This window comes from Diaporthe amygdali (genome assembly GCF_026229845.1).
Source record: "Diaporthe amygdali strain CAA958 chromosome Unknown NODE_3_length_2959817_cov_65_330692, whole genome shotgun sequence".
NCBI lineage: Eukaryota > Fungi > Ascomycota > Sordariomycetes > Diaporthales > Diaporthaceae > Diaporthe > Diaporthe amygdali.
In genome coordinates this window covers 2,056,951-2,070,392 of record NW_026517023.1, presented here as the reverse complement: position 1 = coordinate 2,070,392, position 13,442 = coordinate 2,056,951, and the positions used below count along the sequence as shown (strand labels likewise).

The following is a 13,442-nucleotide window of genomic DNA, read 5'->3' as shown; positions in this document are numbered from 1 at the left end:
AATCGCTCCCTTCTTTCCAGCAGTCTGGTTGGCAGGTCGCACAGACGCAGCTAAGAGCCGTGGATGGTACCGTTGTGATACTACTTCAACGGCGAGGTTCAGTCCTGTGAATTCAGGCGAACTAATATCTGGGTAGAGGATTCCCCAGACTCTCGTTCATGACCGAGAGGATACTGACCCAAGCCCATCATTTCGGTACACATGGTCAATTTTGTTTCTTGGGTCATCTCTGCAGCCCCTGTCGTCTCACGATGCTCTGACTTGCATACAGAGGCACAGAGCCCGACTTGAAACAGCCGACTCGAACGGGATCATCACGCACACGTGTCTGAACAACCGACTAGGTTTGAACCTCGCCCAGAGCCTGCCTCACCTACAACCCATACAATGTTGTATTTTGTGTATTCTGAGCAACAATGGTGGCCACGATGATGGCCAGCTCGACTGTTCGAATGGGCCTGAGGGGCCAAATGAGGCAGCCCACCCAGGCCCCTTCAGAGGGCACTTCTAATTTAAACCAGCCCTTCCCTTTTCGGCGCGTCCACACTGCCATGGGATGTACATGGTAGTAGTATACGCAGTCTCTACGGTAGTCAGAGTCCAAATCGATGGGCGCCCTCACTACTTGCGGTGTGCACGATGGGCACAGCACTCACAGCGGACAGACGAATGCGCCACAATTATTTTTACCCACCTCGCATCGTCCCGAGGCCACCAACGGCCCAGGTCAAAGGGGGTCAGGAGAGCTGAACTCAGACCCAGACCCAGACTCAGACTCAATGTGTCAGGCGGGCAGCTAGTGGTAAGATGAGGAAAGTGTGAATGATTCTGCTATATTCCAAACGAGCCCTATGAGCCCTGTCGGTGCTGTGGGCCCTGCGACACCCCTCCTGTTATTTGCCTCATACATCCAATCCATTCTGGAGCATCCAGAACCAAATTCAGATAATAAGCCATTGTTGGCCATATCAGACTGTCTGCCCACATTCTGGCTACGGTACTCTGCACACCCTGCTCCATTCCATTCCATTCCATATCATATAACGCATCGCATTGGGTCTCGACTGAAGGTGATTGCGGTCTGGTCTCACCACTGCCACAGTCTATCCGTCTATTTACTACTGCCTCCCGGGAGACGAATCGCAGCTGCAGCTGCGCCAACCTCGGATTACACGCTACAGCTGCACATGCACCTCTCTTGACTCTGTGCTGAGTTCAGACGCGTTCGTCTAGCGTCAGGAGCTCCCGCTCCCGCGTCGCAGAAAAAGGGGCCAGGGATCCGGGCTCGTTTTATTGACCCGGCGCTGCACTTCAAACAGCCCTTAACACCGACTCAAAGACAGCCATTCCTTGACTACCGCTTCCACCACCCAGAGCAAACCACCCACCCGGTAGTAAGCCAAGGCAGCTTCGCAACAGCTGTGGCCAGCTCACGCCTTCCTCTTCCAGGCCCCTCCTTCGCTTCACAACTGGCAGCCCCTCGAGACCCAGCAGCAGGAGGAGGAGCAGCATCAGCCTGCCCTTGCTCCTTCTCTACGAACCACCTCTAGATACCTACCCTACCCGCCGTGTTCGAGCTGTTGTTGCCTTCGCAACCGCCAAAATGAGCGTCAGGAACCTCAGGGCCATGTTCGAGAACAAGACGCAGGAAAGTCCGCCCGAGCGAGGGCGATCACCTGGTGTGTCTTCGAGTACGAATGAATCTGCCTGTTTGTTTGGTCCCTTCTCACTTGCTCTCGTTCCTCGCCTCTCCTTTGCTCTGTGCCCTCTGCCCTCAACACCAACACCCCGCTTGAACAAACCACCGGAGTATCAATCCAAGTTTGGAGCTCCGAAATACCTAAGACCCCCTGCGAATAACAGCATTGTGCTCGAGCATCCTCTTGTCATCTATAGTCTACCAACCCTCAGCTAACTCGATCTCTCTGTCACAGCTGGCACCGAATCCCCTCGTCCCCTTTCCAAGGTCCGCACAAGCTTCGTGGCAATCGAGAAGGACGGTCGCATAGGCCTCCAGCAACGGAACCCAAGCGAAGCCTCCAGTATATCTGGGAGAAAGCTCAGTGGTGATACCGAAGCAACGTCTTCTGTCCAGCTAGAAAACACCAGCACAGATGTCTCTTCTGCGACCAGCCGACCAGAGCTCAACCGGGGCCCACCCCGCGCCTCCTTCCACACCTCACCTCCCCCACCAGATCCCGCATCCAAGTCAGGAGACAGACCATCACCGCCTGCCGAGCCCCCAACCTCCGGGACCCTCATCTCCGGGGCTCACCGGGAAGTCGCCAGCCTTGCCGGCAGCAGCGCCCCTAAAGGTCTCGCCGAGTCTCCGCAAATTAAAGAAAACCAAACTCCCGGTGGCAGGAAATCCGATCAAGGCAGTCAAGCTCGGAAAGCGGGCCAGAGTCAAGCTTCTGGTGACAAAGGTCAAGGTCAAGCTGCTGCACCCGAAAGTGTCCACAAAAACAGTAACGGCATCAGTGCCGGTGGAAGCACCGGTGGAAGCGCCGTCGGGATCGCCGTTGGGCGCACCGTCGCAGCCACGACTGTAAACGGAGCCGACAAGACGAAGGGAGCGAAGCCGGCGGCAGCAGCAGCACCCGCACCAGCAGCACCAGCACCAGCACCTATCAGCAAGATAACAAATACCAACGCTGTGAAGTCACCCGACCCGGCACCGCAACCAAAAGCTGCCAGTAAACCAACCAACGCGACGTCTCATCCTCCAACGACACCAAAGGCTGGGAAACCAGCTGCCGAAAAGAAAGCCGCACCAGCCAGTGTCTCTCCTGGCGGCTTCGTCAAACCCAGGCCAAAGTCGCCTACACGCCCTGTCAAGCTGCCTGCCAGCCTCACTACCCACACTGCTGCCTCCGGATCCAGGACCAGAACTTCTGGCAGCGCTCCTCCTTCCTCTCACGAGAACCTAGCCCGCTCCACAAGCCGATCAAAAGCGTCAGCCAAAGCACTTCAGAGGTCATCCTCGGCGGCAAGCAGACAACGGCCCAGCATCGGACCTCCACCCAAGCAACCTGCCAAGGACCATCCAGTTGTGAAGAAAGACGCTAGGGTCGATGAAGGGTTCCTTGCAAGGATGATGCGACCTACCCAGTCGAGCGCCTCCAAGGTGAACGAAAAAGTGCCAGTGACGCCTCCGAGAAGACCAGCAGCAGCCCCCAAGAAATCTGCAAGTGCAAAGTCTGTCACGACTAGGAGGCCGGTATCCAAGACAACCTCTGCAACAACCTCTGCAGCTCCAAGTCCTGAGAGAACGAAGAAAGAATCTTCTGCAGACAGAGATATTGCAACAGTGATTGAGAAAATGTCTATTGCGGAGAACGTTCAGGAGACCCCCAAGACTCCTGAACGCGAAGCCACAATAATGGAGGAAATGGAGGAGGAGAAATCTGGAGTAATCCCCATGGCCTCGGCCGCACCTGAAGCCTCCAATGAACCGGAGGTCGAGGAAGCGGAGGCACCTTTGGTCAATGGTACTCACAAGGAAGACACAACAGCTCAGCCGGAACAGGAAGAGTGGTGAAAGTGAATGAGTCTGTCAATGAACTGGGTGGTGTTCTATTCTCGATGTCCATTTTGCATGGAAATCACGACGTTAGGGAAGCGATGGGTTTGTTTCATATGATACCTAAAGGAGCAACAGGGAAAAGCACAATAGAACTCGATGTATGGAGTACAAATGGATATACCCTTGCGGTCTTTCGGCCACCTTCATAATCAGTATCCTGCTGTGAACGTCCAGGTTTATTTTCCCAGAGACAACGTTACGTTGCCTGTGTTGGCATATGGACATCTGTGAGTGATGTCTACCTGGATGAATTAGGATAGTCGTGAGAGCCACGGCAGTATAGTCTAGTTCTGTACCTTGGTGGTTTGCGAACGGCGTAGATCACTTCCCTCCCCCAAGACGTAAGAAATCACGCCGACACAAGAGCTTCTCCATGTACAGCAACAGTCTTGAAGGTGAGCCGTGAATTCTATTTCTGGGCTTGAGAGTATGATACAACGATGGCTGCTCTCCGCAACCGAGCCAGTCGATTTTGTTCGACCCATGGCTTGCCTCGCCATGCAGCCAGCACCCTCCAAGTCGAGTCTCGTTTTGGGAGACTCTTCACCTGCCCCTCTCGGTAGCAGACTCCTGCAGTCTACTCTCCTTATTCTCGGCCCTGCCTATGAGATGGACACAACTCTTAGAACCATGGCCATACTGACATCCGTACTCCACTCTCTATGTCTCATTTGTTTCCCTTTCCTCTCGAGTAACCCCTCAGTAAGGTGACACCCGCGCCAGCACCAGCCCGCCAATCTCCTTCTCCAGGGCCTCCCTGATCTCAAGCACGCCCTTGTCGGTGGCGACGAACATGCACTCGCCCATCTTGAGCCCGTCGACGTAGCCGCTCTCGAAGCCGCGGGCGACGCGGCGCAGCCCGGGGAGCTTCATGGTGATGGCGCGCTTCGGCTTGCTGATGGACGTGACGTTGCGCATCACGGGCGTGTCGCCCACGTACTTGAGCCCGAGCCACAGCCGCCGCGTCGCCACGTTGGCGCTCGTCACCGGCTCCGGCGTGAACGTCAGCAGCTCCTCGGGCGCCGGCGGCGTCGGCCCCGCCCGCGTCACGCTCGCGATCAGGCCCGACCGGTGCAGGGCCAGCGCGAACATGAGGTTGTATTTCGTGTTGGGCAGCGACGTCAGCCCCAGCCGTGCGCGGGAGGCGTTTTGCAGGTGCGCGCAGGCGTTTGTGATGTTGAGGATGCCCATTTTGCGGGGGCACTGGGGATGTGGGTGGTGTGTGGCGGGTGGCTGGGAGGTAGGAGGGAAGAGGGAGCGCTCTGCTGTCCGGAGAGGTCCCTCTTGTGACGCTCGGGATGGGATGTCGTTCGCCCTTGGATCTGGGTGTGTAGGTGGTGAGTCGGGATCGCGAGTTGGATGATGGGGTAATGAGGCGGGCTGCGTTGTCAGGTTAGTCATATGGTTTACTTCGCCATTGGAGGGAGAGATGACCTTACCGTCAGAGAGGTATTCCTGTCACCAAGTCGTAGGAGTGCAGTGTTGCGATATGGCCATCAATGTATCATCCGCGCCGGCATCCAGCGCGATCATCGTCTCCAAAATTTCGGGAGCCTCAGGCGCACTGACCACCTGGGATTACCTTCAAGAAGTACATAGACTAGGTACCTCGTCTACATGCAGGCCAGGCAGGTAGCTCCCGCAAGGTCTGGAGCCTACTGCACCCCTGCCCTGCTTCTTTCTTGTTCCCCTCCAACCCCACTCCTCCATTCGCTTCCGTCGAATTCACCCAGCCATTGGCCAACCACTGAGCGATGCCTCCTCTTGACGAGCACAGCTAAGCGCCCAACACCCTCACCAGCGGCCAGTCTCGTGCATCCTGCAGACGTCTGTACCGGGATCGTCGCGATTGCTAAGAGGTGAAACGGACGGTGATTTGAAGATCAGAGTTGCACATGCCCGCTAGTGCTTGCATGTCTGCACCTTGAGAGTTCCTTGTCCCGCTGTGGACCGCCCGAGGTGACGTCCCGAACAGCTGAGTGTGAGTCGCTATTAAAGCTACGAACGAGGTCTGCGTATCTTTTTTATTTTTTCCTCGTTCTTTTCTCTGTCACGAGGTTTGCCTCGATTGCTCTTATTGTTGTTCAAGTGAAGACAGGGTTGGATCAATTCTGCTCGCGCATCATCCTTCTTCTGCCAGCGTCGTTGCATTTATCCTTTTGCTGGAGCTCCTGCGCTCCTCGACCACGACATCATGGCTGTCCGGCCGGGCGAAGAGAATGTGGCTACGCTGTATGTGTGAAACACGGCATCGATTTGTTGTTTGGATCGCAAATGAGGGCGGTTGATGTTGTGCTCAGCGTGGCTGACAGTGCGTGCTCACTCACAGCTTTGGCGATGTCCATTACTTTTACGGCCCGCCCACCGACTCCCCTCCACACCACCGCTTCGACAAGGGCTCATATGTCTATCTGTTCGAGAACGCATATGAGGGAAGAGCGCGAATAGAGGTTGCGAATCATGTTGGCACAGACGATCAGGATGCCTTCGATGGGTGTAAGTTATGACCAGGCCCAGGCCTTTGCGCCAAGTGGAGTGAGATCGGCCCAGCTGACTCTCAGTTCTCATAACCGCCAGTCTTGGATGAAGTCCATGTCACCTACTCTTACAGGCAACATTGCATGGTCAACCTGACAGTCGGCGAAGTTGAAGGCCATGAGGAGTGGCACCTGCCGACCTACGATCCTCAGAACCAAAACAAATACCACTACAAGCTTCACTCTCTCGACATCTACTTCTGGACACAGCAGGATGCCCTGTCGTTCGTGAATGGCATCCGGCGCGTTCTGCCGCCCAACCAGGTCGACGTTCAAGATGAGCCTGGCCCACCTCCACGACGCGAGCAGCAGCACTCAGTCGATGTGAATCCTCTCGTCCAGAAGCTGGAGAATGCCGCAATCTCAGACTCGAAGTTACCGCCGCCTCCCCCTCAACCAAACGGCAGGGACAGCAAAAGCAATAGCAACATCCCCTCCTTCGCTCCTCCGCCTCTATCCGCCGTGACCACGGGCGAGAGTGATCACGACGCCAACTCCACAACCTCGCCGGCCAGCTTCGTCCCGATGGCCTACAACCCCGCAGCCCCGGCCGCACCAGAGCAGATCCGCCACCGCGAGAAGACCCCTCCGCCGGAAGACGGCGACGTGAGCCCCTTACACGCCCGCCTCGTCCAGGACGCAGCGACGCCCTTCTCTCCGGGCCTGGTGTCCGGGATGCCTTCACACCTCAGCCCACTGAGCCCTGGGATCCCCCCACCGCAGTTCAGCGCAGTGCCGGGCGCGCCCAGCTTCCCGGGTCCACCAGTCCAGACCCCAGGCATGCCGCCGCAGGGCTTCGGGACGCACGGCGGCCACCCGGGCCTGGCGCGCGCGGCCACGATGCCCGTCCACGGGATGCCGTCGCCAGCGCTGCAGAGCCCGTACGGCGCACAACAGTTCCCCGGGAGCCCAGGCTTCGCGGCGCCGCCGCTGCAGCACCAGCAGTCGACGCCGGGTGGCCTACCCGGCGCGCCGCCCCCGCCGCAGCAGCTCGGCACGCCGACGCCGCCGGTGACCAGCCCGGGGCTGCCGCCGCCCCCACCCGGGGGATTCTCAAACTACACGTATGCCACGCAGCAGGGCGGCGGGCACGGCGCCAACGAGTATGGAATCCACCAGCAGGCGTACCGGCCGACAGAGGGCGAGCAGGCTGTCAAGTACCGGCCTAAGAAGGAGCCTAGGGGCCGACTCGAGGAGAACGCTGGCAGGCTTGAGAGGGGGGTGACGGGAATGTTTAAGAAATTTGAGAAGAAGTTTGGATAGATGGCGCTGGCTCTTGCTTGGGCTCTTGGTGTGTGTAATAGCTGGAAATATCCACGATGAGTAATGAATGACTATGTCCTCGGTGAATTGCTGTCTTTGAATGCGCCGGTGAAAGAAGGGGTGGACAGTCGTGAGAACCAAGTTATTTTCGCTCCCGAGATTCATCCCTGACGATTTTTCAGCGCGGGATGGGTCTGGCGGAATGGAGTGAATGATTTACCACAGGCGGTATCTATGTAAGGCAAGGGAGACGGACATGGTGCACTGCACATGTGTCTTTGTGATATGGTATTTAGTCATTTTAAATTCATGTTCATTATAGACGAGCATGCCTGAGTTCCCGCGCATGCCTTTCCAGCCCCAAACGCCGGCGCTTTTCGTCAAGAGCAGCCTCTGCATAGACACAAATATCCTCTGCGCAACGATTTCCTTCCAATTCCGCATTCTTCCCATGACGCCCGTCGAGCGCAGGCTGCAACGCGTTCAGATCGGCCGCCGCCAGCCTTGTGCTCCCCAGATGTGAAAGGTGCTGGAGCACAACGTGTCGGAGACCAAGCGCCGGTGACGGCGTCAAGATTTGTTCTCCTCGAAGACTTCATGAAACTCGACTTCGCCAAGTAAGGTCTCGGCTTGGTTGAAACGCGTTCACTGCGCTGCGCGCAACGCGGCAATGCGAGGAGGGTTTCCGAGATGTGTGCTTCTATAAATGAACGTCTGTCCTCCGACGCAGGGCTGGATGCCACAAATATCTGGCGGCCGCATTCTCAACTCATCTGGTTGATGTAATGGGCCTCGTAGATGAGTGATTCGCCCGGAGTCGACACTGGTGTTGTTGCAGTATGGTGGGAGCGGCCGCTTGTTCCCGCTTTGAGATGTTGGATTTATCTTGGCAATCTCACTGACATACTCTTTTTCCTTCGGATACACCCCACTGCCAAGCCGACACGGTGCTCCGGGCATCTTTGCCCATGAAAGCAGTCTCTCTGAATAGCGAGTGAGTGCTCTTGTTGGTTCGCCAGTCTGAATCGGGAGAGGTAGTTGATCTCATCAGTCGGTGCGTCGTGAAACATTCCCAGCTTTCCAGCTGTCAAAAAAATGAGATAGCAGTTCAGCCTCGGCCATGCCAGAAAAAGGTTAAAACAAAACAAGGCTGAATTGTTCATAAGTAACCAGAAACGTGAAACGGCAGGTTGTGTTTGAAGCTAGCGCCCTCCGTGTGACCAGCTCCATTCAATCCGAATTCGAGATGTGTTTCAGCGGGGAGACTATCGCCTCGGGCGGGCCCGTGACCGCCCTTCTCGTGCACCGCGAACCCGCCCTCGTCGTCGTCGTCGTCAAAGTGGCGCCGGCACTCCTGCAGCAGGCGCTGCCTCCTGAGACATCTCCTGGCACTGAAGAGGAACAGCGCCAGCCCCAAGAGCGCCACGGCGCATGCGACCAGAAACACCGTCAACACCAGGGGCTGCCGGCTCAGCCAGGCGTTGATGGCGGTGAGCTGTTGCGAGAAGAAATCTGTTGTGGACTGGAGCACGCCAGGCCTCATGTCGATTTGCTGGAAGGGGCTCTCGTAGTGAGAGTGGGAGTGGTGTAGTGGGCGGCCTGTGAACCATGTTAGCAGGGCTGGAAGAATAACTTGGTAATATTTGGGGTGAAGCATACTGGAATTCCGTGGTGGATTTACTGCTGGCTGAGCAAAGTCGCCGACGAGCGGTTTCTGGGCCGTTGTATACATGGTGGGGTGTGGGGTTGGTTGGACGTCAGATGGATGGGCAAGCTGGTTGTGGTTCTAGTCCGAGTATACGCCTGGGAACGGTGCTTGGGCGGGCACCGGCTGATGTTGGAGAAACGATCAGAAACGAGTCTCCGGCGACGACTCTGGAGGGTGAGGGCCGGAATAAAAAAAAATTATATTCAAGATATGGCCAAAGGGATGCGATGTGAGTGTGAATGTGGGCGGGGAGGGAGTAAGGGTATTTTTAAGCTTGGATTCCTGGGGTGGGACCTTGACAGCCCTTATACGATGGATTCCCAGGACCGGGACTGGAATGCGACGCGATCAGTGGGCACATGCGATGCGATGCGATGCGAGACGGCCACACGCGGGGGGGCCTTGAAGCACCAGCACCCACGCAGCTCAAGCCCTTCTCAGGCCAGGCTAGCTAGCATATAGGGCTACCTAAGGACTTAAGGCCAAGGCTAGCCAGCTGTTGCGTGCCGTGTGCATGCTCGCTTCAACGGCCCTGGGCACGACCGGCTGGGTGGTTACTGGTTACTTTGGGGCCGGGGCGGGGTGAGCGAAGCTGCAAGACCTGACGGTGCCAATCCTGGGCCTCTGGCGCTCTCTCTTGCACTTGAGCAGCGCGCAGGAAGTGACTCAGGTGACCTCGGTGGCGCATTCCAGAAGACGGGATTGGCGGCGAGCCATAGCCAAGAGCGGGAAAGCCTGGGATGAGGGGACGGGGCGACGGGGGTTGTGTCAAAGGGAAGGATGCGGTCAGCATATAGACCTAGTACGTGGTAGCCTAAGCTGGGCCCTGCCAGTCCCGCCAGTCTTCTGCCAGCAAAGAGAAAGGATGAACAAGAAGCAGAAGGAGCAGAAAGCAGCTGCCTCGCGGTGTGGCATTTTGTGTGTGCAAGGGTAAGGTGCAAGGCAGGGTGGGCAGGGTGGCAGGCAGGCTGTTCTTGCAGAGGGAAGGATTCGGCAAGAGGTGGCTCAGTAAGCTTGGATACTACCATCCTCCACCCCTCCACCCTTGCACTCTCTCTTGCACTCTTTCCACTGACTGTTCCCACTCTTTGGATGACAGAAATAAACATCCAGCTACCCTTGTTCTCTGTTCTCGGGACTTTGCCGGGATTTGTGAACAATCAATCAATTGACTCTTCAATCTGGCTCTCCAGCCTCGATGGTGACTGTGCCTCACTGCAGAAGAATCGATCGCTGCATGAGGAAGGTCGCATCCACAATGACGCCGTGAGCCTTACCGTTGGCCCGTCGCCGTGAGACTGGCAGACTGGGCGCATGGTACCACCAAAGAAAGAAAGACAATTGAGTCTCCTTTGGGCATTCGAGGCGACCCATACAGGACCTTGCTTCTCCACTCGGCCGGTTTCCGTCTGCAGGGAACCTAATCTATTAAGCGAGAGAGAGGTCCAGCATCATCGCATGCTGACCCAATTCATTCTTGTCCCCTGGGTCCTGATCTCCATCGACCCTGAGGCAGGCAGCCATCGAGTTCGTTCCTGCAGAGAGCCCGCTTTATTAGCAATTTGGTTCGAGAGTGAGGAAGTAGCCATAGGCGCTTAGATAGTCTGACTTACACAAGACTGCTGCCACATTTGACATGTGCATGCCTTTAGCCGCTTGTTCGCACGGAATGTCTTCGGCCAAGGCGACCCGCCCGTCGAGCCGTCCGTGCTGAGCTGCCGGCCTGCTGCTTTGGCCGGATGTACGGGCACCCGGAATGCATGTACCGCAGCATCGGGTCGCAAGCCCGTGGGCAAGTGTCGGCGACCGTGCTCGTGATCTTCCTGCCAGTCCAAGCCTTCGCCATGTCTACCCACGTCAACTGGAACCTCACCAGCTTAGCGCATCATTCCCTACTTTCGCGTCAGGCTGGGACTGGGCCACTGCCTTCACCCTAGCCACCGGCTCAACGACATCGTCCTCCTCATCCCGTCGCTGCAGCAGAGGCACCTGCTCCTCTAGCCCCCACTTCCGCATCTGGGCCTCAACGCTGGCAGTCCACTTCCTCACAAGCGGGTGCGCCTCAGCGACGTGCGAGAACACGACTTCAGCAGCCTCCTGCCCCTCCCGGCTCCCGACCTCGTACTTCCACGTCCCGTCCGAGTCCCAGTACTCCGGGCTGAACACGGCCTGCAGGCCCAGCTCCCTGCGTGCCTCAGCTAGGAGCTTGCCTGCCTCCGCGTGGGCTGCGGCGAGCGAGGGGTCCTTGCCCAGCGCGCCGGCCACGCCCTCCAGCAACCCTATCAGGTAGCCGACCTTGAGGCCGATCGTCGCCCCGAGCCCGAAGCCCTCGTCGAAGCCCGCCTGGATGCTGGTGCCCTTGGCCACGGTGATGCCCTCGCGGTAGCCTGCCGTGGTGTGCTCCTGCCGCAGCCGGTGGATGTCCGAGGGGTGCGTTTGCGCTGCCGATGTGTCACGGATAATACGTATGTGCGAGGCTTCGTTGCCTCCAAATGCAGGGGTGGTATCATCGTCGCCATCGGACCCGAAGACGTCGTCCAGCGGGTCGATCCGTGGGGCGGTGTCCTGGGCTTGATCGGGGCCCATCGTCGCTGCTGAGATGTAGCCGTCCACGTCTGCTGGCTCTGACTGCCTGAGGAGCATCCTTTCCTGTTTAGCTAGATTATATCCGTGATAGTCAAAGTGCCGGGCCGCGTAGCTTAAACAGGTGTGGGATGAGAGTGAAATTTTTGGAGTACGTTCTGTTTGGCAGGTCTAAAGCAGGATGAATCATCCTCGCTGATGATGACTAATAATACTTTTCACCTGTTCATCCAAACATCACCGCAATCAATCACACGTGTTTTTCTGTTTTCCATGGTGGAAAAGGTGATTTCCTATCGGACGTTCTTTCCCGTCTTAATCTCTATTTCATTCTATTCACGATTTCCCCTTCATTTCACAGTATCGACGCCCAAACATGGATCCCCATACCACAGTTTCGCCTTCAACTTCCTCTGCTTGGCAATATCCACGATGTCTGTAGTCGGCTCGACATACGGGACGATACTTGGCGGCCACAGTCGAGTCGCGTGGGACCTTTGCATCTAGCAGAGCATATAAGCCCCGATGCTGTCCCTGATGAGGGTAGGAATGCCATGTAGCGGCCCCACCTCGTGGCTCCCTCGTAACGCTCCGCATCCGAGCTCCCTGCGATGTCCACTGCGTCTGGGCTCAGGTCGGTGACCACCTGCAAAGTCAAAATGACTTCAATTATTCGAGCAGTATAGGCATTGACGAGATCTATGGCAATCCTCTTTCCAGGGCTCATACCAAATCCTCGAGTGTTGCCTCCATCAAGGACGGCAAGGCGGTCTTGTTGATGAAGGTGCCAGATTCGGCGCTGGATGGGATGAATGGTCCATCTTGGCTCAGGTAATATTTGATTTTAGGTAGGGAAAACCACCTGGACAAACTTTGAGCCAGTATCTTGAGATAACCTAGGGGATGGTGAGCTTTACACGAGACTTCTGCAGGCCGTGGCTTGAGGAAGAATCGCGCAGTGTATTCCAACCTTGTACACAAAAATGACTGACATGCATTCTAACCCGTCGTCCCTACCACTGCAAGTAATAGCATACTTATCACCTTCAAACCTCAATCTCTACTTGACAATTCGGTTGTACGGCTGGCAAGAACTTGATCTATACCAGCTATGGTAAGTTTACTACTTGCCGCTGCCGTCATGAGCCAACCAAACCGTCATGAATTTGGTGGATCAGTTGGCGCAAGGGAAAGGCTCAGTCCACAATACCTATGTATCCATTTGTAGTCATTAGTGAAGTCCGTGTGCGGAATGTTTGAGAAATTACATTCGCTTCTGGCTACGGATGTAGAGAAGATGGAAAACTGTACTCCAAAAGTCTTGACTGGTCAATTTTCACGATTCACAGGATGTGTTAGGATGAGGGACAGTGCGGTACTTCATAGTACACGAACTTTAGAACAGCAATGCCAGAAGCATATACATGGGTAGACCGTTCTGCTCCTCGTCTGAGTTGTCAGAGATTTCACATCTCATTTGTAGCTAGCCCGTGGAGCTACCGACTTGGAAGCATGCTTGGGTCCATCAAACCGGTTTCAGTTGTCCAGAACTCGGCAGTGTAAGCCAAAAAGCAGGTGATGTTCTGCGAAGGGAGTCTTTCCTTCACACAGCGTGAATTTCCATCTGTTTTGAAAGACAGGGATTCGCGTTCATGTTTGAAGAAGTCACAAGTAAACAAGCTATACAGACATGCTCAAGCCACCTAAGCCTCGTCTTGATCTTCGGTGTCTGGATTCTGGACGGCCGTAGTGACTACTCTGGCCC

General features: G+C 56.3%; 5 protein-coding genes across 5 annotated transcripts; 2 read left to right on the top strand and 3 right to left on the bottom strand.

Annotated features, from left to right (window-relative positions):
* Nucleotides 1–1,603: 1,603 nt before the first annotated feature.
* On the top strand, nucleotides 1,604–3,541 carry J7T55_003032 (uncharacterized protein; the record flags this gene model as incomplete). Its single annotated transcript, XM_053138168.1, has 2 exons — nucleotides 1,604–1,679; nucleotides 1,935–3,541. The coding sequence occupies 2 exons, from the start codon at nucleotides 1,604–1,606 to the stop codon at nucleotides 3,539–3,541; spliced, it is 1,683 nt and encodes a 560-aa protein (XP_052998900.1).
* A 744-nt stretch (nucleotides 3,542–4,285) lies between these two features.
* J7T55_003031 (mitochondrial 37s ribosomal protein s8) lies at nucleotides 4,286–4,777 on the bottom strand (the record flags this gene model as incomplete). Its single annotated transcript, XM_053138167.1, has 1 exon — nucleotides 4,286–4,777. One exon carries the CDS (start codon nucleotides 4,775–4,777, stop codon nucleotides 4,286–4,288), a length of 492 nt encoding a protein of 163 aa, XP_052998899.1.
* A 1,003-nt stretch (nucleotides 4,778–5,780) lies between these two features.
* J7T55_003030 (uncharacterized protein) lies at nucleotides 5,781–7,386 on the top strand (the record flags this gene model as incomplete). Its single annotated transcript, XM_053138166.1, has 3 exons — nucleotides 5,781–5,818; nucleotides 5,916–6,082; nucleotides 6,164–7,386. 3 exons carry the CDS (start codon nucleotides 5,781–5,783, stop codon nucleotides 7,384–7,386), a joined length of 1,428 nt encoding a protein of 475 aa, XP_052998898.1.
* A 1,159-nt stretch (nucleotides 7,387–8,545) lies between these two features.
* On the bottom strand, nucleotides 8,546–9,118 carry J7T55_003029 (uncharacterized protein; the record flags this gene model as incomplete). The annotated part of the gene is made up of 2 exons (XM_053138165.1): nucleotides 8,546–8,985; nucleotides 9,046–9,118. The coding sequence occupies 2 exons, from the start codon at nucleotides 9,116–9,118 to the stop codon at nucleotides 8,546–8,548; spliced, it is 513 nt and encodes a 170-aa protein (XP_052998897.1).
* Nucleotides 9,119–10,963: 1,845 nt separating this feature from the next.
* J7T55_003028 (bc1 domain containing protein) lies at nucleotides 10,964–12,430 on the bottom strand (the record flags this gene model as incomplete). Its single annotated transcript, XM_053138164.1, has 4 exons — nucleotides 10,964–11,738; nucleotides 12,068–12,113; nucleotides 12,173–12,323; nucleotides 12,407–12,430. The coding sequence occupies 4 exons, from the start codon at nucleotides 12,428–12,430 to the stop codon at nucleotides 10,964–10,966; spliced, it is 996 nt and encodes a 331-aa protein (XP_052998896.1).
* Nucleotides 12,431–13,442: the final 1,012 nt, after the last annotated feature.